A 26,765-nucleotide genomic window follows, 5' to 3' on the forward strand; every position below is an offset into this window, starting at 1 on the left:
TAAGTAAAAACTCAGGAAGGTGGGAAAAGAAATTAATGTTGTCAGTTCATATTTTAATTTTGCATCTCACAATTCTGACTTAAACTAATAATCTTTTACTTTTTTCATGTTTTGACCTTCAAGATTCACAATTCAAAATAGGTCATATTTTTACCTTTTAAACTTGTAATTTTGACTTTATATCTCATTTATTTGCCTATTAAAGACATTATTTTGCCTTTAAATTTTGTGTTTTGACCTTTTGAACTATCAAGTTTGACTTTTTATCTCAGACTTTGAGCCTTTGAACTTATCATTTTTACTTTTTTTCATCTCAGAATGATTTATTATCAGTGTTATTTATATTTTGTCATATTTTACTAATGGTGAAAATGAGGTTGACAGTTTATGTTTACATGTTGACCTTATTTGGCTCTTAGGTAAGACCTAAATTCAGAATCCACGATTGACTTTCACAATCCTGCCATAAATAGTTCGTCCCTCAGGACGTCTCATCGGAGCAAATCTGGCCCCAGACTTAATGAGTTTGACACCCCTGGTCTAGACCTTTGGAGTGGAGTAAGGGGTCATGAGGCAAGTCAGCACAGCCTAGTGTACTTGTCTGACTTGGGAGGGTAGTAGGGTTTCCACAAGCCCTTGGTTGTGCTGTGGATATCCCAAGGGCCCGAAAACCACCATCCTGGATGTATTACCAGGCTTGAAAAGTAGCGATGCTCACTATTATTATTATTATATCTGCATCAGCAGTTATTGGCTAAAAAAGTGAATTATCAGTATTGGCAGATAAGAAAATCTCTGTAATATTTAAAACCAATATTTTGGCTAGAAAAATCAGCCTGTATCAGCTGTAAAAATGGGCGTTTGAACAAATAAATCAGTGAAGTTTCAAGCTGGACAGACCTACTTCAGCTGAAGTATTTTTCTTCATTCATTATCATTATTCCTTACACTTTTTTGTCTGTTTTAAGGACTGGAACTAGTAAATTAGTTCATCCTGAAACTTTAAATAGTGTTTTTCAAGGGTTGAAGTTTTAAATATCGATATTGGTATGGGCTAAAATAAATTTAAAAATATATCAGATATGAGCAAAAATCCAATTTTGTACATCCTCGAGTGAAAAGGCCCCGACAAAAGGGAGGCTGTTGTGACACACGAGTGTCGACGTGTGTCCAGCTTGACTCTGCTGCCCCCAGCCCATTTCACTGATAAGTTTTTGAGGCTGCTTGTTATTTAGACTTTTAAAGTTTGGTGATTTTTACTTTATATTAAAAAAATCAAATAGAAATAAAACTTTTACACTCCTGAGGAAGTTATAAACTGTATTTTTTTGACCTTTTAGGAGTCACATCAGCAGTAATCCTCTCATAAAGTCTGATAAAGGTTACCTTAAAGCCTCTTTCATTACCTTAAATAATAATCTAACATGATGAGCAGATGTAACATGGATGTAATTTTACTCGCTGTAGGAGTGAGGAGATCGTGATGCCAGACGAGCAGACCGGCTTGGTGAAGGAGAACTACGTGTGGAGTGTGTTACTACACCGAGGTGCCACGTCTGAGGGCGTTTTCCTCCACCTGCCTCCTGGCAGCTATGACCACGACCTGTTCACCATGACCTGGGGTCCAACCATCGCTGCCCTCTCCTATGTCTTTGACAAGAGTCTGGATGACAACATCCTCCAGAAGGCCATCACTGGTTTCAGGTACATGGCTTCAGATACGCAGTATCTCCCTGTTTCTTCTAGGGCAATGGTTCTAAATGGTCAGTCTGGACCCAAAAGTGGGTCGCAAAGCTATTATCAGTGGGTCGTGAATGTCTGCGAAAAATATGTGGCAAAAAGTCCAAGATATGCTTTTATTTTGAAGAGTGTAACCTTAACAAACTTCAGGACAGTTCTCTACAGTGACAGCTAAGAGTTTAAGCTTTCAAATACTTTATTTCTTGTCTCAATCTGCTACAAAGCCTGTGAAATAAAGTTGTTTAGTAAACATTGACATGTGAAACTTTTTTGGGAAGCCCTTAGGTTTTTGAAGGTTTTTAAACTTAGATGTAAGACAGCTTTCTTTTTTAAGCAGCCTTAGGTGTAAATGAGTATTAAAAATTGTATGAACCCAAAACCAAATCTGTCATTATGTTTCTTTCTTCGCAGGAAATGTGCGCTGATTGCAGCTCACTACGGCTTCAGTGATGTTTTTGACAATTTGATTATCTCTCTTTGCAAGTTCACCACTTTGAGCAGTGAGGTGAGTGATCACAGGCGTCCTGTATAATTTCCAGGATAATTTCACAATAAATCTCCTGTTTAAACCTAAACCTGGATATTCCTCAGATATGACCAATTTCAGAATTACTTGTGTTATTAAAACTAACAGAAATATACATTTCTGGTTGTGACTTCATGTGCCTTCTGTCAAACTGGTGTTTTCAATGGGAACGTGACACTAATCCTGATTGTCAGAGAGATTAAAATGTGTGAACTTCATCTGTTACACCTCTAACTCAAAAACATTATTTCCTGTCTTCTACTGTGTTTTTAAGGATAGTCATGATTTACACAGGTTACCTCTTTAGGTCAATAAATCTGAATTATTTCCAGATGAATCCCTGATGTGGAGAGACAAAAGGAGCATGTTTCAAAAATGTAGATCCTTAAACTTAAAATGTAATTTATTTGAATTTATTAAAAATCTGGGAAATCAGGAAAATACTAATGTGATTTATGAAATCTAATTCTCTCTGGTAGCTCAAACAGCCAGAATAATAATAATAAAGACGCACAAGTGTTTCAGAGTATCTGCGGTCTGAGTTTCTGTGTGTCTCCTCTCCCTTCAGTCGGTAGAAAACCTTCCTACAGTGTTTGGCAGCAACAACAAGGCACAGACGGCCGCCAAGACCGTGTTTGACCTCGCCCATCGGCACGGCAACATCCTGAGGGAGGGCTGGAAGAACATCATGGACTCCATGCTGCAGCTGTTCAGAGCCGAGCTGCTGCCCAAAGCCATGGTGGAGGTCAGGACTGGTTTACTAAACACTCTTTCCCCATCTGTCAGCCAATGATTAATGTGTGCCTTTGAATAAAGACTGCACATACATACTGGAGGCCGTTTGAAAAAACGTGACTGTATTTCGTGAGCTTTGCTGCCACCTGCTGGTCACTGCTCATAGCCTGTGCTTGTTTCCTCAGGTGGAGGATTTTGTGGAACCAAGTGGGAAAATCTCACTCCAAAGAGAGGAAACACCTTCAATCCGGTATGAACCATCTCACTTGTCTTAAATCCTTCAGTTAGTGACTGGCTTTCTTTGATTCTAAGTGTTGTTCTGAGTGAAACAAGCCTGTTAACTTTTTTAACTTGCATTTTCATGTCAGCGGTGAATCGGCTGTTTTGAGTTTTGTCACCTGGTTGACGTTGAGTGGAGCCGAGCAGTCAGGACTCAGAGGACCGTCCACTGAAAATCAAGAGGCCAAGCAGGCCGCTATCCTCTGTATCAAGGTATGTATATGAGTTCATGATGTGCAAAGAAACTTTTATCCTTTTAGAAAGTGTTTTCTCACTGTAACAGTTATGATATTGGTTTTAGCACAGCTAAGCTCTATCCTCTGTAGAAAACACAAATGAAAATGATTTTGTTGCTTAATTTTTAACCCTTTAACCCTTTCTATTTTTATTGATCCATTTATGTCCTCCAGTTTTTACTTTTGTCCTGCTTCTGTGTTTTATTGTTTGTTTTATTGTTTTTAATTTTAACTCTATAGCACTTTGGTCAGCATTTTGTTGTTTTTAAATGTGCTTTATAAATAAATTTGGATTGAATTGGATTGGATATACTCACTCTGGCAAAAACGTCCACACCTGGATTTAACCAAGAAGTTATCGATAAAGGCTGCAATAATGAAATATGTATTTGTTTAGATCCAGCCGCAACCCCAAAAATTGACATTTATTTGGCATTAAAGTCAAAAAAGATTAAAGGGCAGAATCCTGCCTGTAATCACCAGATTTTTCCTTGGATCTCAGAATTCTAACTTTGATCTCAAAATTTTGTCTTTCATTTCAGAATTACCACTTAGATCTCAGAATTCCAACTTTGAGCTCAGAATTCTGAGATTGATCTCAGATTTCTGGGATTAATCCCAGACTTCTGACTTTGATCTAATATTAATCTTAGAATTCCAACTTTGACCTCAGGATTCTAACTTTAATTAAAGAATTCTGACCCTGATCTCAGACTCCAAATCAATCTGAGAATTTTGACTTTGATTTTAGAATTTTGGTTTTGATCTCAGAATCTAGTACTTTATCACAGAATTCTGACTTTAATCCAAAAATGCTGTACACTGTGAGACATGCAATGTACCCTGGACACACTTGTATTAAATCTCTGTAGCTGTTTTGAATTACCTCACCCTTACTAGGAAAATTTTCCTGCAATAATAGTGGCCTGACTTTTTCTAAGTTTTATTTTCTCTTTTTGTAGCAATGTGACCCAGAAAAACTGATCACAGAGAGTAAGTTCCTGCAGCTGGAGTCCTTACAGGAACTAATGAAGGTAAACAATTTTTATTCATAACATTTCTCATTAGATTTTACATAAAACACTTGTATTTGTTCTGCAAGAATTTGTCTGCCTTGCTAGATGAACCTACTGAAGGTGCATGAGAGCTAGTCATGATTAAAACTTATATGTGTGAAACTGGTCATTTTTGAGTCATTATTGAAACAAAACAGATAAATAAATAATTTTCTCCTCTTCAGGCTCTGATTTCAGTCACCCCGGATGAAGAGACGTACGATGAAGAGGATGCCGCCTTCTGCTTGGAGATGCTGCTGCGCATCGTTCTTGAGAATCGGTAGTTATGTGTTATTGCTGTCTTTAAAGATAAGTGTTTGTATTGTTCTTGTAATGTTGAACACAAGTTCCTGGTATTTATGCCTGCAGAGACCGGGTGTCATGTGTTTGGCAGACGGTACGTGACCGTCTCTGCCACCTCTGTGTTCATGCCAACGAGAGCTGCTTCCTGGTGGAGAGGGCTGTGGTTGGACTACTCAGACTCGCCATCCGTCTTTTAAGACGAGAAGACATCAGCTCTCAGGTACACAAGTGTAATGGATTTTATCTATTCATCCCTAGTTTAGACTTCCCTATTGGGAATATGCAGTCACATGACCAATACGTCTTAGTAGAGAATAAGGGTAGTTACATGCGGACCACACTCTTGTTGGTGATAAACTATCCACCAACTGTGTTTTTAATAGTGTCATGTGAGATTTCCCAGTCTACAAGTCATGAAGGGAAAGGAATTCATAATTTTCATAAAGTTTGTCGTCAGACTGAAGCATGAAGTTCTCTAAATTCTCCTGGCAGATGACTGCATTAGCTCTGGGTGTAATAAAACTCAGCAGACCAACAGCAGCAGATCACCTGGTCTTGTACTTGCAGTACATTTTAGGCTTAATCTTCTCTTTCTGTGTTTAACCACAGGTTCTTCTCTCTCTGCGTCACCTGCTGATGATGAAGCCTCATGTCTTGTCCCGGGTCAGCAGGGAGGTAGCCTACGGCCTCCATGAGCTGCTGAAGACAAATGCGGCCAACATCCACTGCACAGACGACTGGTACACGCTCTTCTCCTTGCTGGAGTGCATCGGTGCTGGAGTGAAGCCTCATGCCTCTTTCCAGCTTGCCTCTACTACCACTGACAACGATACAGGTGCAGTTTTCCTCTCAGCATTTGACTCTGTGTCTAAATGGTGGAAACTGCTGGGATTTTATACAGATGAGAAGATATTAGACCAGTACCCAGTAATCATGGTTTGACTCCAAAAGCTTTGTTGAACTAAACAAAAACTGAAACAAAGGTCTTTCAGGGGGGTTGCATTCAGAAGACATTTGGGGAGGTATGTGAATCAGAGTTTCTGCTAGACTTGTTTATCTCTTGCCAAAATGACCAACAATCCTCAAAAATTTCGCCCATTCAGAACAGTTGCTTTAGATAGCCACGTGACCAGTAACCTTCATTTAACAGCAATACATTTTATAACAACAGAAACACTGTGATACAGCTATTTGTCCATCCTAAAACAGGACTGAGGACACATTTTTATTCCTGAACCTGCTCCAAAACCGAGACAGTAGAAAGCAACAGTAAATCAGAGTGATTTACCCTGTTATTGCAGCCTGTTAGACACATATTACACATGACCAGACCTTGAAAATGACTGAGAAAGAAATTCTTTTATTTTTCTTTGTGTGAGTCGTCTAAATAAACATAAGGAAAATTGTGAACTTTTCTTTAAATTCATGCAGCCAGTGTCACAATATATACGCCAATATCAACAAACACTGGAAACAGAAGCACTTAGCTTCACATTAGCACTGTTAGCTCTAAGTTAGCCTGTTAGCAGGGAAGCTGCTACTAAGACGTAGCAGCGGAAGATAGCGGAATACCATCCTCCACTGAAAACACCAACAAATCGCCCAAACAAATAACTAACCAGGCTCTGTTTACTACAAACCCCCTTAAAACTCCACATTACAAATGAAGATTGAGTTTTGCCATCAATTGTCCCATATTAGTCCTCATACTGATGATCTCAACTGTAACCTCTGCCAAAACAGTAAATCCAGCCATTGTGGTTTATTTGAAGTAGTCCTAAGGAAAGACAGAAGCATCCACTGTAGATAGTTAAGTCCAGTCCTCCTCTCATCAATGGCTCTTCCCAGCCCAACTGCTGCTGCTGATTAGCCAGGACATTCTGAGCATGAACACCCAGCAACAGGGAAGTGAGACCATGCCCTAACCATCTGCCCTAACGATCCATGCCTTTCTGAATGACATGATTCTGTGTTAAATACAGTTCCACTTCATCTGAGAAGTGGTCATAGGTAGATATACCCACTCATTGAAGTCCACTACAACTCTGCTTGGCCCAAGCCCATCATCATCCTTGTGCTGCTCAGCTATCTGCAGTTCCCTGTGTTTCAGTTTCTTTATTACCTGCAGGAATGACTAACAAAAAATCCATTCATACTGCTGACTTCTCTGCTTAGTTTTAAGTATCTCTAAACTTTGTTTGACTTCATCCACGCTTATCTCATGAATATTCTCTGCCTACATAAGCCATGTGCTATTACCTAAATAAAAACCCCAGCACCAAACAAGAAGTAAGTAGTAGTAAAATTACCTTGAGTTTATATCAGAGGTTTAGTGCAACCTATCTTCTAGGTGACATAATATAAGTGCAATCACTCACTACTTACTTATTTGATTGTTGACATATTTTTCAGCCAGACATTTTCGTCATCAATATTTTTATCTACCAGATATCTGCCTGTGAAACCAATAAAAGACTCGTAGATTCCAGCTAACAGAAACTCGGACATCATCGATGGGGTGGTGGCGAAATCTTCCACCATGAAATGGGACAACACTGAAGCTCTGGACACACCACTGGTCATCAAGACAACATTACCAAACATTTCTAATATAAATGATTATTTTAAAAGCTTGTTCAAAATCAGAATGACTTTAATGCATTAAAGCAACATTGAATCGTGGTATTAGATTGTGGTCATGAATTTCAAATCTTATACATGAATGAAATACTGACATTTGAACATGAGGAATTAAAATCCAAACAAAGCAGGCCCACTGAGGACAAACCAGCTCTGCAATTAGAAAGTGACTTTGGCTTAGAGATTTGATATCCCATAAGTCCATTAATTTCCTTTTCTTTTCTTATAAGAATCATAAATATCTTTGCACTTTAAGCAAGATTATCAAACCAGGAAAAGAATGCAAGTGGACAGCTGATTTTGATGAAGTAAACTGTGATACATAATGAGTCCTTGTTATGTAAAATCCTTAATTCTTCTTCAAACTTTGCATAAAGCTGAAGCTGATCTTTTTTGCCTTGTATCTCCAGGAGCTCAGTCAGACAGTGAGCTGCAGTCTCATCATCCCAGCGAGGCCAGTTTGGACCGTGGCTATACCTCGGACTCTGAGGTCTACACCGAGCACAGCAAGGCCCGGATCCCTCGCTCTACAACAGATGTGGATGTAGCCAGCAGTGGATGGCTTGTGGTCAGCACAAACATGCTCACATCCTCACAAATGCACAGAAAATAGTGAACTAATTTACTGTCAAATTAAGCACAATATAATGTCATTTGTGTCTTTTTTTTCCTGTGTATTAAAATATTAAAGATGTGCTGATGATGGGCCAGGTTTTAATGAGCGTTTTTGTCTTATATTCAGGTTGGCAAAGATGACCTGGAGACCAGTAAGATCCCGACCATCGGCTCTAAAGCTCAGCTCAACCACCCGCTGGTAAACCAGTACAGCCTGACTCTGGGTCAGGATCTGGGCCAGCACGACACCAAGTCTCTCATCAAGTGTGTGGAAACGCTCTCTTTCATTGTCCGCGACGCCGCTCACGTCACGCCAGACAACTTTGAGCTTTGTGTTCGAGCCATACGAGTGTTTGTGGAGGCCAGCCTCAACGGAGGTGAGACTTCTTTGTGGGAGGTCTTTAGAAGACTGCATTTTCTCTCTACTGAGGGACTGTGATGAAGAGAAAATAAACTACTTCTGTATTTTAACTTAAAAAGCTGATTGTTGCCATCAAAATACCTGTAATAAACACACACACTGTCATGACACAAGTCTAGCCAACATCATTACACAGACACAAGACCTGACCTTAATGAAGATTCACCCCAGGTTGTGGTTTTAGCACTTTACCGCTCACAATGTTAGCAGCACATACTTGCGTTTCCATTGCTGGTGCTGTTTGAGTATGTTTCAGTTTGCTAAACCCCAAAATAGTTTGTGTTTCCACAGCTGTGCCCTCACTGGTGGGTCAGCTGAAGAGGGTGGTCATGTGATATCACAGCATGAGTCTCTCCAGCCAAAGTTTGAACTGGTGACAGGAATCCATTTGGAATAAACAGTTCACCATGGTCAGTCCAGATCCTCAGCTGATAGAATATGTTCATAGAAATGTTTGGAGCTGTAGCGATACATTAATAAAGACACAAGATTAAGCTGGGCTGTTACTGTAGATACAACAAGCAGGAAACAGTCTGGATCTCTGTCCAGTCAAAATTACTAACTCAAGCAGATGTTAGTCTGTTTTTCTAGCGTTTTCTACTACTCCTCAAAGAGCAGACACCCCTGATGGCCACTCAGCTGAGCAGTCGTGCTGCCTGCTAAAACATCAATTCAATCCCTCTGTTGTATGTGAAGCTCCAACTTTTTGGGACAGACAAGTAAGCTTGGTGCCCCTAAGTCAGTCCAACTTTTAATTATGGAATCGCAAATAAACGTGTACCATACCAAACTGAACTGAACCACTTAGTGGCAACAACCTAACATTGATGCAGACCAAACTGGTGGGAATTGGTGCCACTTTCTACTAGGGGTGAGAGAAAAAATCAATACAGCATAGTATCGCGATATTTTGTCTGGTGATATGTATCGTCTCGTCCACCAACTATCAGTTTTTTTCAAATTGATTTAAACTGATATATTTATATCAAATTGATATAAGCTGATATAAACTGAAGTCTATGATACATTTTTTTTTTAAATATGGAAAATTAATATCAATTGTTGCACAACTGTTTGTCCAGTGAGGTCAGCAGAGGTGATGGTCATAGAGCAAGAGAAAGTACAACAAACATGGCAGCACCAGGGGAAGGACATTAGGAGTGCAAGCGGGGCACGAATGAGATGGACATGACACATGAGGTTTGCAAGAAGTGCTACATGAAAATAAAATACTGCGGAAATACGACAAACATGAAGGCAAGACTATTGCTAAGTCAGCTAAACAGTTAAAAAAAATAGTTTAGATCGCAATGTATGGTATCACAATGCTCTCTGTATTGCAAAATGTTAAAAATCGCAATAATATTGAATTGTGACCCAAGTATCGTGATAATATCGTATCACAGGGCCACTAGTGATTCCCACCCCTACTTTCTATCATCTTTTCTCCCTAGTAGGTCATATTCCTGCATTTAAAGTGTAATATTCTTACTGAGCACGTCTGCCTTTCTTTTCACCTTTGCATTACTAAAGGTTGTCCTGCAGCACTGCATTGGCCTCGTGTTTATTGGTTTAGTTAATGGTTTTAAATTTAAAAAAAAATGCATACATCTGACATCACAGACCAGATAATTGAATTTATGTTGCACACAATTAGGGGATGAGTGGAGGAGGTGTGCAGCAACAGCGAGGGACAGAGTCAGTGACTACTCTAGCCTTATTAGGAAATCGTAATGGAGGGATCAACACACAGTGGAGACATCATTTCTGATTAAAACTTGATTCCTCCTTCAGGAAATAACCTTTAACACAAGCCCATTAACAGAAACACACAGTTGACTCACTGTACGTTATTGATACCACTGTGATTGGCTGCTGCTTCTGTCCACTGTCTTGATCAGTTCATTATGATCACTGATCAATTCCTGCTGAGTTATGTTACATTTTCCTTTATGTTAAGAGTAAGGAACAGCTTCTTCTTCCGTTTTAGACATTTTAGAGCAGTGGGACAGCTCTGAGTATGTCTTATTGGCCTCATTTTGATAAAAAATGTCATTATAAAACCTTTTTATGGAGCCTGCATGTAACCAGTGCAAATAAAATCCACTATCAGCATGATTTTAACATGACTGAAGAAATATTGCACATGTAAACATGGCTAATGTTCCCATTAGTTTATTCCAGGGAACCCATTCATTTGATAAGGACTTTTACAAGATTAAAATGTTGTAGTGACAGTTTGTAAAGACTTTTTGTTTCAGCCTTACCTGTAAATTCCACATTTAAAGAAACCCACAATAGTTTAACAGCCCTATAGCTGCCTTTTTGTCCTCCATGCTTTCACCTCAGTGTCCTGCCCTATATTCATCCCCTTTCTCTCTTTATCCTCCCTGTCATCTGCCCCTCTAACCTCTTTTTTCCCTCTTTCATTCATCTCTCCTTGATGTGTTTGTGATTTACAGTAAAACGGGGATTAGGCCTGGCGTTTTCTTTTCTCCTGTTGCTTCAGGCCATTAGATATTTTTCTGTCAACAGAGTTTTATACAGACGAACAAAGAGAGGGGTTGATCAAAGCGTAGGGCTGAGGATGGTGATAATCTCTTTGAGATACTGATAGAAAATGCAAAATCTTTGATACACTTTCAGGTCTCTGTGGTCTGACTTCATGTCTTCTGATTAAAGGTGCTTTCAGGATCAGTGAACAGTGGTTTGCATGATAATTACATGTAGCACGTCGCCCAGGGGCGCAGACAACGGCTGCACTCTAGTAGTACAGGGAATAGGAAATACATAGTTTGACTTTTAAAGTTCTTATTTACTGATTTTATTTTTGTCAACTGCATTAAAAATGTTCCCATTGCATGGATTTTAAAATGGAGTAGGACAATGACACTAATAATGTCACTTGTTTTTAATCCTTCTCCACACTGACTGGAAGTTTCTTGATATAACTACAGTGTTCTCTAATACAACATACAAACATACTACTGCAGACTCCTTCTTTCAGAGAAAACTGGCTTGAAATTAAAAAAAAAATGAAACATGAAATTACCTTAAAAATGTAATTAGGGGTCATTTGAAGACACTTAAATCCAGAAGTAAAGAACAGCGGTTCTGAATTAACGATAATGTATTAAAGTTAGTCCGTTAAAGCTATCCTTAACATTTCTAACCCATCGGCTCTAATCCCTACACTTTACAAAAAAAGTGATTGCTACCACAGGTTAACTGATCAACCTGGAGAGGAGGAGATCCAGATCAATAATGACTTAGGGCGCTTTCACACTGGGGGCCCGGTCCCGGATCCCAGTGCACTGGAGCCCAAACTCCGGTTCGTTTTGGTAGTGTGAATGCAAAACGAAAACAAACCACTCCTGGGCCCACATGGGGAGATGGTCTCGTGCGCAAACCAAGTGGACTCTGGCACGGTTCAGATGAGATGTGAATGCAACCGCGCCTGGACAAAGGGACAAAGTGTCGTATCAGCTTTATGATGCCGTCATAAAAACTAAACTTCTTTCCGCAGCGCTGCGGTTTGTTCAAATTTTTCCTCAATCAAGGGCGGAAATCATCAGAATCCAGTCACTAAACAGTCTGTTGTGACTCACCTTACAGATGGACACAAGTTGGAGTCAGTGAAAGGATTTGCAAAGGCAATAAAAGTCTCCTGTCACCTCAACAACTGCTGTATCTGTGCAGCATGAGCCCATTTAATCCTCTGAGCTGCATGTAGATGTGCAGATACAAAGAGGGAAGTCGCTGGGATCTTAAAAGTGATTCAAATCATCCATGGCTACAGGATGGACTTTTTTGCCCAGGACCTCCTTCTGCTCGTCTAGTCAGATGAAGGCAGTCTAGAGGAGTCCAGGACTGAGCTAAGAGGCTAGCTGTAGCTCTTGAACAGTTTTTCTCCCTTGTTTTGTCACAAAAATGCAAATTTTGGAAACACAACCCTCAGGTGTTTTTAATCAATAACCTAGACCATTGCGCTCCCCAATAGTCAGATCTTTACCATCATAGTCTAATTTGCCCCACCAATGTTACAGCAGACAGCAGACGTACCAACGTTGCCCTAATTTCAATGCATATTCAGGTGTTTCGACCTCCCCACCCCTGTGATCACAGAAAAATGATTTTATCAGACTCTCTGTGTTTACTTCTTTGTAACTGCTCCTGTTGTTGGGTGATGTTCTGTTAGTTACCTGCTGCTCGAGTGAAAGGTTTACTGTGACAGACTGGACTGAACCAAACCAGACTACTTGATGGAAATGACGGGTTTGGTGCAGTACTTAATAAAGGTGAATAACATCTCTTTTGTGGGCATCAGCTTCATTTTAATTCCTTTCTTCTTCAGGGTATCGTAACCACGACAAGAAAAAGAGCCACAAGTACGACTCCTCCAAGTCCCGCGTGAGAAGGAAGGCAGGGGGAAGGGAGAAAGAGGGCGGAGGTAGCACGAGGCGAGGCGGCAGCCGGGCATCCAGCCAGCGTCCGTCCCGCTCCCACAGCGACGACGAGGAGGACGAAGGTGTCCCCGCCAGCTACCACACGGTGTCATTACAGGTTAGTCAGGATGTAAGTACAACGGCACTCTTTACCCTTCTCTCTTCTGTTGATTCGAGCTCAGCCATCCCAAAAACGTCTCGATTCATCCACAGGCTTTTATTATTTAGTTTTAAATTAGTCCATGAAGGAACCAAAGATTTAAAGTCACATACCTTAGACATGGCAATGGAGAAAGAAGTGGCCGTGGCATCAAGACGTTTTTGGGAAAGCATGGCTTTGGCTCTCAAATGAACATTTAGGACGGGTGTGAGTTTGGATGATGAAGACAGTGAAGATGTTTCAGTGAAGCTAAACCAACAGCTGTCACATTGAAAGACAGATTGATGTCATTGTTTAAGCTGATTATTGCACCCGTCCTGATTGTGTCCCAGTGGTCCTGTGTGGTGTCAGCCGGGGTGGGGATGGAGCAATAAAGAATAATACCAGTGTTTTTGTAATGTTATTAACAGTCAAACTATCCAACTTAAAAAGTGTACCAAACAGCATAAAAAGACTATAAACAGAAACTATGAGGAAAAATGTTTGTTAACAACCTTTTTCCAAGAAGATGGGGGACTAGTACTAGGACTAATAGATCACTTACGATAAAAAGTCTACATCATCCCCAAAACAAGAAATAAAACACTGGTATAATCCTTTCTTTTATGCTGTGAACCCTTGTTTTCCCTTCTGAATAATCACATTAAATTTCACTCTGTGTACGGCTTTATCTAGAAGAGGGAGAATCTATCATTTAAAAGGGTTTAATGTTCTCTTTATGTCTTTATCAGATGAAAATGAAATGTCCTTTAAATTGATGCTGTGAGAGGGAGTTTTATGACTGTTGACGGTAAACTTTCAGACCAGATAATCTGTAAAAAGCACCTCAAATCAAACTAAATTGTCTACTCATGACTACAATAATGAGTAGAAAGCTACATAATTTAACAACCAGCTAATCTGGACTCTGATTGGATCAAAAATTAAAGGTTATAGAAATTTAAACAACTAAAGGAATTGGCCATGAGCATAAATACGTTACCTGTAGATGTTAACACCTGTGTCGGTTTTTGTGGCCGTGCAGCTGTTAGACCTGATGCACACTCTGCACACCCGAGCCGCCAGCATCTACAGCTCCTGGGCAGAGGAGCAGCGCCATCTAGAGGCTGCAGGCAGGAAGATCGAGGCTGACTCCCAGACTCTGTGGACCAGCTGCTGGTGCCCACTGCTGCAAGGTAGACACCTCTTTGATGACTGAGATTAAAGTTTGGCCATTTTAGCAGATGAAATGAATAATTGTTATTATTATTCAGTGTTGAAAGCATTTTTCAAAGGCTGGAGTGACCAGAACTGCAAAATTATAAAACCTAATAGTTATTTGAATATTTCTTGAAAGCATTTCAAATATATTAACATATTTATGTTTAAATATTGATGTACATACCTTTGTTTTTAAGTGGTAGAGGGGGGTTAGTTCCTCTAAATTCAGCCAAAAATGTGATTTATCTGTCTGAATTTAGAGTTATAAAATTTTTTCATTTTTATAAAGATTTTCTTCCCCATTGCAGCATTTAAATCTGTCTAAATCTCCACTACAACCTATTTATTTGGTATCATTTCCTGCTCCAGGCATTGCTTGGCTCTGCTGTGATGCTAGACGACAGGTTCGCATGCAGGCCCTCACCTACCTCCAGAGGGCGCTGCTGGTCCACGATCTGCAGACCCTTGACGCCACTGAGTGGGAATCATGCTTCAATAAGGTAAGAAAGATGAGGAAAAGACAAATGGACAATGACACATATAAAAATGTGTCAGTAGACCTTTGCCTCTATGTTCACCTGTAACAGTATTCTGGCTGTTTGGAAATTTAAAACATTATCAAACTTACTAAAAGTGTGGGGTTGCAGATGGTTTAGGGGTTAGGATGCGTCCCATATACCTAAGCCTGGCCTGTGGTTCCTTTGCTTCATGACACTCCCCGGCTCTCTCATCCCTGTCTGACTCCATCCACTCTCTCTAAATAAAAACATAAAAAGCCCAAAACATATCTTTAAAAAAGGGCATAATACAAAGCAAACTTGGTGATATCACAGGCTGTTATAAAGAGAAGAATCTAAATATTCTGACAGAGTCCAGCAGTAGTGACTCACAGATACACAGCCACAGAAACTAGCCTCTTAGAGGAAAACCAGAAAAAATCAAACTCACGGTGTGTGCTGTCAGCCTTCTCTGTCATACAGTCTTCAAAAAGTCAGAATAATCTGGTTAATTCTGGTTTCAGATGAAGGTAAGGATCCAGCAAACTAGACTAGTAACTTCATTTTGTCCCATTAAAAAACTAACCTTGTTTCACACATCCATCTGGTAAACCTTCGATAGACAGCATTTGGGAAAGGGCAGAGCCTTTGAAAAAAACTCAGAGGCTGATTGGATAAACGCTCTGTCACATCTTTACGGGCCAATCAGAGCAACAAAACACGTGACGTAGCCGCTACTGAAGTGCGTTCATAGACTGTTGAAGGGCCATATAACACGAACAATGGCAAACCGTAGACATGTCAGTACACGCCTTTTGTCATTTTTAAAAAGAAACCAACTCACTGCTGTTCTTTGTTCTTCTTTTAACGAAGAAATGTCGTCAAGCTCTGATAAAACAGGCGCTTTAGCAGCATCCATGCTAATGTCCTCTGCCATAATTGCACTGGCCTCAAATGGTTCAGATGGGAGCTTTGCTAGATGGATTCGCCAGTGAGAAACACATAAACGGGTGAATCCATCTGCTTTGAAAGGTTAAAAAAACCCTTTAACTAGTGCTAACTATTTTCAATAAAAAAAGAAAATACTGCTGATGTGACATATGTGTTTGATTATCTGTTTGTCATACCTAGGCATGCAGAAACAGTGAGATCTTTTATATCATTTTCTAAAACTCATTTTTATAGACTTGTTTTTATGTGATTTCGTACTCCACCATACTCCCTGTGAACCTCATTTATTTCTTTGCATCTTTGGCTGTTTTTAATCATTACTGTCTTCCTCACTGTATTGCTTTTATCTCTTTATTGCTTCCCTTTTGTGTACTTTCGCTATTGTATTTATCCATTTTACTACCTTTACAGCTTTAGAGTTTGTTTTATCACAATTTGTCTGTTTTTGCCCCTTTGTTTAGACTTTACTGCCTGTTTTTACTCCTCTTTGGTTCTCCTTAAATCTCTCACATCTTAAATTTTGGTCCTCTTGGTCTCAGCCTGTGTAGCTGGGTTCCTGCATTGCCTGGGTTCATATTGTTTTTATGATACTTGATGTCAATGTCTTGCCTTTATCCTGATGATGTCCGTGATGTCTTAGTTTGCATGGCATCACATGACATCTTGGTTTGGATGTATTTTGATGTTGTTGAATTATTATCTCAATCATATTTTTGGTTAGATTCTTTCAGTGTTTTTGCATGTCATGTTTCTGTCTTCTTGTCTTTTGTTTGGGTTTTGTTGCTTTATTCTTCTATTTGCCTCTGCACATGTCAAAGCACTTTGTTAACCCGTGTTTTTAAAAGTGTTATAAAAATAAAGTTGTTATTATTATTATAATAGGGGTGGTGTATTTAAGAAAATTCTCCCTCTCAGTGTCTTAGAGATGCCAAGGAACAAAACAAGTGCACACACAGGACCCTGTGGCCTGTTTGCTGAGTCATGTTTGTCACTTTATGAGGTTTTAGTTGGTAAACCATGACCAACAATTTAAAAAAATCCAAAATGGAACAAATAGTTTTCTTTGAAATAATCATGAAAACTTCACATTCATTATTTCTAATGTCATTTTGTCACCAGATGTCCATTTGGAGTCTCCACATAGACATTCTGAATACGTCTGGATATTTCTATGTAAAACATTCATAAACAGTCGTTTTTAGTTTGTCTTGCATCAAATTTTAACTCGAATATGATCAGACATGTGAAAACAGCTCCATTAAGTCTCTAAACTAAAATGTCACAGCAAAGTAACAATGAACAGAATAAAAACTAAATTTTGAAAACACTAGATGATTGAAGGAAAAATAATTTAAAAATAGAATATATTACACTTTAAGGTCACAGATATACATAAAAATACATTTCATAGTTTCTATAGTGATTGTATTGTTTTTTTAAAATCCAGTTCTAATAAAAAAAGAATTTAAAAAGGGGATTACCATGGAGGGCTGCACGGCTCTGCAGGGGTCACTACAAGAAGGCTCCTGGTTCGCCTCCCAGCCAGGGCCTTCCTGTGTGGAGCATGTCCTCTCAGTCTAAAAACGTGCTTGCAAGGTTAATTGTTGGCTCTAAATTGCCCGTAGGTGTGAGTGTGAGAGTTCCTGGTTCCTGTCAGCCCTGTGATTGACTGATGGCCAGGTCAGGGTGTAACCCGCCTCTCGCCCACTGACAGCTGGGATAGGCTGCAGCCCCCCGGAATGAGCAGTGCAGATAATGGATGGATGGATTACAATAGACATGGAAGGCCCCCATGCCTGTGTTCGCCTTGGGCCCTGAAATTGCTAGATCTGCCACTGGTTATGTCTACAGACCATAGTTTACCCTAAATTGGTCTTTTTTTTTTGTTTTTAATCTCCACTTATCATTTTTCTGCTTGGTTTTCAGGACCTGGGTCTTCATTGCTCTTTTCAAATAATTCTTAGAGCTTGTTGGTAATCTGTGATTTTGTATTTTTGTGTTTTAGGTGCTCTTCCCTCTGTTGACTAAACTTCTCGACAACATCAGTCCAGCAGACGTGGGCGGGATGGAGGAGACCAGGATGAGAGCCTGCACGCTGCTGTCCAAGGTTCAGATTAGCACACAGAAAACACTCAAAACAGACGGCTAATAAACATGAGGAAACTATCATTATGGGCTCTGATTGACCAATAATCAATGTGAATTTTGTCCAAGTCCAAGTCTGTCACCCTCCAAGTCTTGTTCTTATCCGGGTTGGATGTGAAATATCTCCCATGTCATTAATATGTTAGTGAAATGGTCTATCTGGTGCGTCAGGTCAGGAGCAAAAACAAAAAGAGACAACAGCCAGGCAAGAGAAGCCATTAAAAACTTAGTGCAATAAAAAGTGTAGAGGAGAAAGAGGATGCCATTACCCAAAGTCAAGAGGCGAGGCTGTCATTCCCCTAGATGTCTAATAAAAGTTTTTATTTTTTTAGATGAGTGTCTGATGTGTGATTGTTTCTGTCCAGGTATTCCTCCAGCATCTCTCTCCTCTGCTGTCTCTGCCAACCTTTGCTGCTCTCTGGCTCACCATCCTGGACTTCATGGACAAGTACATGCATGCAGGATCCAGTGACTTACTGGTGAGCCATTGACACTGACAAACAGTGTTAGAAAGCTGATTTATAGCAGGTTTAATCCTGTGGGGACCTCAAATTCTTCCATGTAACACATTTTTTGGTGTTTTCCTTGTACATTGATCAATTTAAAGCCTTAATGGTCCGTTCCACAGCTGAAGGAAGTTGACTTTATATATTTAAAAACCATGAAATTTATTTTTTAGGTGAAAATAAGGAGGACTGTTTAATTAAAAAAGGACATTATTGCCTGATGTTGTTAAAGAGAGATCACATTTTCCAGGCTGAAGCTGGCACTGACTTCCTCCATGTTTGTGTTCATAGTTGGAGGCAATCCCAGAGTCTCTGAAGAACATGCTGCTGGTGATGGACACCGCAGGGATCTTCCACAGCGCCGACTCCAGGACCGGATACTCAGACCTGTGGGAAATAACGTGGGAGCGAATCGTATGCTTCCTGCCTCACCTGAGAGAGGAGCTCTTCAAACAGACGGTCATACCAGGTACACGGCAGACGAGCTTTTAGCTGCTTTTCTTAGTTTCCCGTTCTGATGTTCATCACAGTGACCACAAGTGCCATGGCAGCGGGGTTCATGTTAATTGGTGCTTCTGTTCTAGATCCAGTGCCCAGTCCTCCAGCTGAGCCCGTTCAGCCGACACCTCCAGCAGGCCGGCCTCCTTCCCCTCAGGCTTCACCACCACCTGCCCACCCACCCTCCCCAGTACCAGCCCCAGTTGCTCCAGCAGAGACCAAGACCCCCAGTAGGCCCGGGTCCCCACAGGAGCCCCAACCAGCCAGTGCCAACGGTAAAACACAGACACAGCCCAGCAAAACTGATCTATAAACAGGCATGTTTACTTGGTAAAGGAGGATTTAGCAGGGGTGTCAACTCAGTCACAGCAGGGGACAGCAGGTCTAACCTGAGGACCTAACAGGGTCAACATTTCAGTGTTAATATCGTCGACTAAAACTCTGACTGAAAATGTTTGTGGGCAGCCTTTTTTCCATGAGAAAGACTAAGACTAGCCAAAAATAGATCTTTGATAACTAAAACTGGCAAAGAGTGTAGTTTTCGTGCGCTGTAGGTAAATCCGTCAAAATACAATGCATTTGTATCTCTTTCGCTTCTCCGCTGTAGAAAGCAGGGACCCAAGGTGTATAAAGCACACTACCATGATCTGCTACCAGATTTATGTAAGAGAATATGTGCTTGGACTACAAGTAAAGACTAAAATGTGAGGACTTTTTATTGACTAAAACTAGACTGAAATGTTTTGAGTTGACTAAAACTAAAAAGGGTAGAAATTACAAAAATATGCCTAAAACTAAAAGGCATGTAATCTAAAGAGAAAGACTGAGACTGAAATTTAAAAATAGCTGCCCAAATTAACAGTGCAACGTTTAACCATTAACTGTCAACCTCATTTTCAACTGGTCATAAATTGTGGGGGGAAAAAAGTGGTAAATGATCTTGAGATTTAATAAGTAATAATGATAAGTATAAAGACTCAAAATCTAAGATAAAATTCAAACTTGTTCGTTGAAAAGGTCAAAATACAAAATTAGATGTCAAAATGATGTTTTTAAAATACAGATATATTAAATAGAAAGTCACAGTCATGTTTTAAAGGTCAAAAGATGGGTAAAAATCTGAAATCCTAAAGCTAAAAGGCAAAAATATGTGATTAAAAGTCAAAGGTAGGAGTTAAAATGGTCAAGATGTGAAATCAAATTTAAAATAGTGACTATAAAAGGTCAGAATATGACTTTAAATTTAAAATTGTGAACCCAAAAAGGGCAAAAATTTAAATAAAAAGTAAAAATCCTAAGTTTAAGTCATAATTGTTAGATGCAGAATTGAAACTATGAAATAAAAAACCAAATTAATCCCTTTTTTCACATTCCTGACTTTTTATCTAATTATTTTGACTCTTTTTCAAATTTTCATGACTTAACAAGGATATTTTAAATCATCAAGGTTAGAGTCGTTCCGATTCGGTTACCAGTATAAGAAATACATCTGCTACTGCTTAAAATGCAGGTGTTGATATCAGCAAGTACAAGTTTATTCATCAGCATGGTTTAGTTTAACTTTATATTTTTCTTCATTTGCTAAACGCTAAATGTTAGCACTATAAACCTAAAATCAATTCTTCTTCACTGCCGGAAAATACTTCATGCAAGCGCTACCATTTTTTAGGCAGCGAAGAAGAATCAAAGGACCCACTGCAGCAGCAAAGAATGGTGTCTGTGTGACAGTTTTTCTCTGAATGTGATCGTTAAAACACCTTCTAGACTGGTTTTTCCTCATGGAGCTAGCAGTTGGGCCTTTCCATTGTTGCTGTTGATGCCTTTGAATCTCTTGCAGCAGTATTTTCAGCGAGCCTGGAACATTTGTGACTTTTGGGAACTTTAGTAAATAGATCCCAGGCATTAAAGCAAAAAACAAAATCTTTTGACTGAATTTTTTTTTTGACACCAAATCATATTACCCAACCATCAACCCACCACGCCACACATTTAAGAGCCTTTTTTCTGCCCATCAGTCACTCCCCAAAGGTTTTCATGTAAAAAGGAGTATACTGTGTACATGCTCTTAGCCCAAGGGCATGTATACAGTATACTGTTCTCTAATGAAGCATCAGAGTTTTAAAAAGACTTTCACCTACACTATTAAGATTCTCAAGACCAATAGCAGTTTAAAGGAAGAGGGCGATTTTGAACATTTTTTCTGTTAGTTTGCTTTTATGTAATTTCAATGTTTTCAACCTATTCAATAAAACAGCAGCCTGTTCACAAAACCTGATCTGAGCCCTATTTCACCTGACCTCAGTGCACAGAGTCCAGAGAGGAGAATGAGAGAGAAAGGAGGGAGGGAGAGAAAGAGAGAGAAAGACTCCTGTCTCTCTCTTTCTTGCAGAGATTCACCGCACTGCTGCACTGTTACCATAGAAGCTGCTCTCAGAGTACCAATCAGCTGTCATCGTTTAGTAATATATTTCCACAGATAACGTTAGACCATTCCATCCATGTTAAGTTTCGCCAGTTTCTGATGATCTTGCAAAACAATCATTCTCGCGCCTGGGCCCACCGAGCATTGGCAAGCACGACCTGCCCTGCTCTGCCTCTGATTGGCTAAAACTAAGGCTCTGGCTAGCTGTATTTGTTGAAAGCAGCGTCATTTAATATCATGATTAGATAGGATAGCCTTAATTGGGACCACAACAAAAAAGTAGTTTTTCCCCCTCGCATTTTCCAGATGACGGAAATCTGTCATGGCGACAGAGAACTTTAATCCATGAGATTCACACCAGTAAACCCAACATTGAACACTTTTTTTATCCATTTTAATCCAATCACCATCATTTATCACCGCTAGCTTGAATGCTAACAATCATATTGTTTACCCTTTGTCTCAATGGCGTAAAAAATGCGAAGCCACAGCTGAACTAAACAGTTACTGATTGTTTGTATTTGTTATAAATTTCATATTTCCCCCAGGCAGAAGCTGCAGTTTCATGAAATTTCTCAGTTTTATTGATTTCTTATGAAAAATACATTATTAAGCAAAGAGGAGTAAACAGAGTGATGGTTCTTATAAAACATGAACTTAACCCTGAAATTAAATCACATATTATTTAGCTAGATAATATAATACAATATATAATTAAAAATTAATATGATAACAAACTTTAAAAAACATTCCAGCATATATGAGGGAAAAAAGGTCAAATTAAATAAAGAGTGTGATAAACAATTTTCTGGCGGAAATAAGTTTCATTTAAAAACAGAGATGGTCATGCAGGTCATATGACTTTTTTTAGTTGACAGTTACTGATTTATATGGCCATAAAATTGAGCATCTATTAGAGAAAGACTTAAAAAAGCTTTTTAATGTTAATAAGAGTTTTTTTGGGATAAAACTGGTTTCTTCAGAAACGTTTATCAGGAAGTCAGACTAAGAAACAGGTAAAAATCAGATGCACAAACTGTAAAAAAGAGAAACATTTTTCATAGATTTAGCCTCTTAATTTTGCTCTCAAAGTGTACTAGATTGTTGTTAATACTTTTAAAATGTACACATTTTTCTCACAGGGGCGTCTGCCCCTGCATCTCCCTAGAAAGGTCAGAGTACACATGATCAGAACCACCTCTGCCTCAATTTAAGCCAGGAAAAACCCTGAGTTGTATGCAGTTTGTTCTATTATTTGTCTGCTAGTCTTCCTTGACTAAAGCTATATCTGGTGTTAAATGAGGAAATCTTTCTAAATCATCCATGTTGTTTTTATTTCTGTTTTTCAGGATCAGACCGATCGTCTCCAGTCCCTCCCTCCATGTCCCCCATCCCGGTCCCGTTAACCACGTCCCACACTCAGGCTTCCTCACCTCTGAGCCAGTCCCCCCTCATCCTCCAGCCGCTCGCCTCTCCACTTCAGGTGGGAGTCCCGCCAATGTCCCTGCCAATCATCCTGAACCCCGCCCTCATCGAGGCTACGTCTCCTGTACCGCTGCTGCCCGGACCTAGACCTACGAGCCCCTCTGATGAGGTCAAATAAGAGAAGTATCCCGATCCACCTCCACCGCCCTGTCACGATGCCAGACCTCCAACCTCAGAACGACTGGACACATCAGAATTCAACGCCATAAGCTGCTAGAGAAACGATTTTTTATGTACAAGATAGATAAATATTACACCGCATTTGAAGGAAAAAACAAACTCAGCATATGAGACTGGTGAAGGAAGATAACAGTGGGGTACCTTTTGTTATTGTTCTTGAATGCAGACTTCGTGGCATCATGTCCCGGTATTCAGTGGAGGAAACACTAGAGACTGATGACTTTAGATCTAAAACTAGCGGATAGTTCTGAGGGCCAGGGCTGAAACTCTAGTGGGAGAAACAAAAGCCAGAGAGGAGATTTATGAACATTTTAAAGTTAATACCTAAAATAAATCAGAGCCTGTTTACATTTAGCATTATCATCCATGCTGGATAATCAGATACCAAGTTTTCTGCACTTTAGTTTGCATATTCACACTTTGCATGAATAATATGTCTCCAGTGGTGACCTGATATCAGAATTCACTCGCCTGGTTTACAAATAACAACCTCCACACACTGAGGCTCACTGTGGCTCATTTACGTCCACCTAGCCTCGCTCGTCATGTGTCGTCTCTGAGTTCAATCAGACCTTTTACTACAAGGTGTTTACCCATTTCCTTTACAAGCCTGTTTATGACAACAAAGAGAGAAATGCCATGAAAAAAGATACTGCTATCCAGCAACTTCACTGCACTCAGCATGCTGGGACACCCAAGACATGAGCTAAGAGGCTGGCTGAGACTTTTTAACAGCTTTTCTCCCTCATTTTAGCTTGAACATGCATTTAAAGTAAACAGTGATATACTGTTTAACTAATAAATCTTATGGGGTGCTGGTTTGCTGCAGGATTTGGTTAAAATGTGCAATTATACTGGATACCATTTCAATTAATGATTATGCTGTAATCCATAAATGGTATCATGAGTCTATTTGCTTGGTTATCAAGGACAACACAGAAAAGAATGATAGATCAGAAGTGTGTATTTCTCAACTAAAACATACTAATAGTAGCTTGCATAAAAAGTACAAAACCTGAAGTTTTGACAGTGCTGCTTTCAAAATTATTTGATTATATTTTCCAAAAATTAAAGTTTTTCCTTTTCCAGAAAATTAAGGTCCTTCTACAAAGGTCAGCAGTGGAACTATTGTAAACTTAAAGGCCTTTCTGTAGGATTTTATGATCTGAAAATTTAAGATGCAGCCTTTCATGTGATTATTTAATTGCACAGCCTGACGTCTGATAGAAACTAGGTTAATTGTGCAGCATTACGGGATTGTGATTTATGCAAACCAGTACGCAGTTTGAGACACTTATTTTAAACAGAGAAGTGATGTGTGTCGTTCAGGTACAAGCTGGTTCTAAGAGCTTTGTTGATGTTTTAAAGGACTTAAAACAGAAAATGGTATGGTATAAGAGCTGTTTAGGAGCTGAAAACTTGGGGTGCATGATATTATCAGTATGAAATCGGTCTCAGCAGAAATTAAAACATGCCCTCTTTTTACAGCCAATATGTCAGCAGCATAAGTCATTTATCAGCCTTAAATGTCAGCATAATATAGGAATGTACCATCAGACTTCAAACATGAACACTGTGACTGAAACTCTACATGTAAAACCACTCCCAGCCTCTGTTTGCACAGGGGACACTTGGTGTTCTTTACAGTGAATAAGTGTGGATATGTCGGTGTCAGAATCGGCTAAAATGAGTGCAGAAATATCGGCAAAAATCTAACATTGATCATCTGCCCTGAAAACCAACTCTTCCTATAAGCTGAGCCAAATAATCTAGATCTCTAAAAAGAGGCAAGTCTCTGAGCCTGGCTGGAATGACATAAATAAAGCCATCATGTTTGTTTACTAGCAGAATACAGCAGATCAAATCAACTGATGTGGGTTTAATGCATGCCAGCGTGTGCTGCAGCTACACAACCAGTCTAGTCCAGATGAAGGCATCCCAGACCAGCGTTTATTTCAGTAACTAAACTCTGACTCTGAAAATGTTAAACTTCCTTTTTTCCATTTGGAAGATTAGATTGAGACTGGCTAAATAAAAATTTCTAAGGAAAAGTCAGTTCATCAAGGACTAAAATTCGACTTAAATGTTAGTGCTCAACTGCTGAATGTTCAAAATCCATATTTCTCTACCATGCAAATAATGTTTTAAAGACGAGGAAAAGTTGGAGAGCATTAGAGGTATGTTCAAATAATAAGAGTATTGTTTGTGCATTAATGTGGGTGTTTCACATTTCTATTTATTTTTAAATACCTAATAAAATTAGACTTTGACTAATGTAAGGACTTTTATTGGCTGAAACTGGACTAAAATGGATTTTTTTGTCGACTAGAAATAAACTTTAAAGAGAGTCACTAAATGTGACTAAAACTAAAGGGTATTTTAATCTAAAGACTGAGACTTGATTAAGAATAGGTGCTGAAGTTAAAGGTCACATATTTTGCAAAATACACCTTTTCAGGCTTTTCTAACAAAGATATGTGCCCCTGGCCTGTCCACAAGCCCCCGAAAACTCAGAACTTCCCCCCTTCTCCACCTTTTAGGAAATGTGCTGAAACAAGCCAGTGTCAGATTTTCCCCTCATGATGTCATGTGGGGAGTTAGCACCATCCCCAGGTTCAGTTGCCCCTTCTCGCAACTGAAGAAAGTTCCAATCCTCCTCTGAGCTGACAGCTGGGAGGAGGATCAGGAGAGCCACATCTATAGGTCTTTCTCATTTCATATTTTGGTTTCCTTCCTTCCTCCGTTCGTGTCGTTTCCTCGCGTCTTAGCTCCCCCCAGTGAGGAACTGAAAGAGAAATGCAAGGAAGAGACAGGTGGAGAGAGGAGGCACAACTTAGTGAATGAGAAATCCTTCACAGCGTCAGTCTGAGTGACATCATGTACTGATGATCAGCTGATTCACCCTCACAGCCCAAACATTAGCAGACCCGTATTTAAATCATTTAGAAAACCTTTATGATAACAAAAAATTAGCAATAAAATGTATTAAGAAAAGCATTCTTTATATTATATATCTGATTATCAGTGGAATTACTTTGGTTTATAAACTCAACCATTAAATTGTTGTTAATATCCTCATCTATCTAGCCTACAGATCCATTTTTATTAGCTGATAACTGAGGCTCTCTTCCACATAATCTGTAATCTGATCAATAATCCACCACACTGCTCTGTGAGTTTGTTGATTTTTTTCGGTTAGATAGGAACAATAAACTTTTGCCTTAGTGAGGCCGAAATTCTGTCAGATTATATCATCCTGTATAAAGTTAAAGCATAAACTTATTTATTATTTAATCTATCTTTGTTTAAGGGTTTTATTTCAAGAAAATACGTGCTGTAAGAATATAAACAGTCATGAACCGTGCAGAGGTGTGGCTATTCTGGCAGGTGCTGCACCTCCAAACCAATCATGTTGCACCTTTGGTAAAAAGACTTCTGTGGAGGATACAACAGTGCTTCCTCGCTCAACGCTCCTCCAGGAGCTGTTTCCTTCCTCGATCCTCGCCTCCTCCAGGTACATTTAAGGAATTGGAAGATCCTTCATCATGGCGGAGGGAGGACAGTTTCCGGGTCAGTTGAGGAGAGAGGAGGCGAGGATGGACAAAACTTTGTAATGAGAAGCACCCCATGAAGCCACATCCATTTTCTGAGAGGGGGGGAATCAGGGGTGGAGTTAGACAGCTCATTAACATTTAAAGCCGCAGACACAGAAACAGCTCATTCTTA

The 26,765-nt window shown here is 39.6% G+C and overlaps 1 protein-coding gene across 9 annotated transcripts in view; it reads left to right on the forward strand.

Annotated features, from left to right (window-relative positions):
• gbf1 (golgi brefeldin A resistant guanine nucleotide exchange factor 1) overlaps positions 1-26,122 on the forward strand; it is a 148,996-nt gene extending 122,874 nt beyond the window's left edge. For 7 of the 9 annotated variants that reach the window (XM_041788730.1, XM_041788736.1, XM_041788737.1 and 4 more), the window contains 19 exons: positions 1,468-1,704; positions 2,152-2,245; positions 2,835-3,011; positions 3,187-3,251; positions 3,370-3,493; positions 4,479-4,550; positions 4,757-4,851; positions 4,941-5,094; positions 5,484-5,709; positions 7,925-8,082; positions 8,257-8,506; positions 12,905-13,125; positions 14,180-14,330; positions 14,725-14,855; positions 17,809-17,910; positions 18,314-18,427; positions 18,746-18,923; positions 19,039-19,227; positions 22,724-26,122. In XM_041788730.1, the coding sequence (XP_041644664.1) occupies positions 1,468-1,704; positions 2,152-2,245; positions 2,835-3,011; positions 3,187-3,251; positions 3,370-3,493; positions 4,479-4,550; positions 4,757-4,851; positions 4,941-5,094; positions 5,484-5,709; positions 7,925-8,082; positions 8,257-8,506; positions 12,905-13,125; positions 14,180-14,330; positions 14,725-14,855; positions 17,809-17,910; positions 18,314-18,427; positions 18,746-18,923; positions 19,039-19,227; positions 22,724-22,977 (2,992 nt within the window). In that variant the 3' untranslated portion in view covers positions 22,978-26,122. The remainder of the gene's footprint in view (positions 1-1,467; positions 1,705-2,151; positions 2,246-2,834; positions 3,012-3,186; positions 3,252-3,369; positions 3,494-4,478; positions 4,551-4,756; positions 4,852-4,940; positions 5,095-5,483; positions 5,710-7,924; positions 8,083-8,256; positions 8,507-12,904; positions 13,126-14,179; positions 14,331-14,724; positions 14,856-17,808; positions 17,911-18,313; positions 18,428-18,745; positions 18,924-19,038; positions 19,228-22,723) is intronic. The other 2 variants (XM_041788734.1, XM_041788739.1) reach the window with 1 other exon arrangement.
• The last annotated feature ends 643 nt before the right edge of the window (positions 26,123-26,765 follow it).

The sequence above is a fragment of the Cheilinus undulatus genome, linkage group 6 (assembly GCF_018320785.1).
Source record: "Cheilinus undulatus linkage group 6, ASM1832078v1, whole genome shotgun sequence".
NCBI lineage: Eukaryota > Metazoa > Chordata > Actinopteri > Labriformes > Labridae > Cheilinus > Cheilinus undulatus.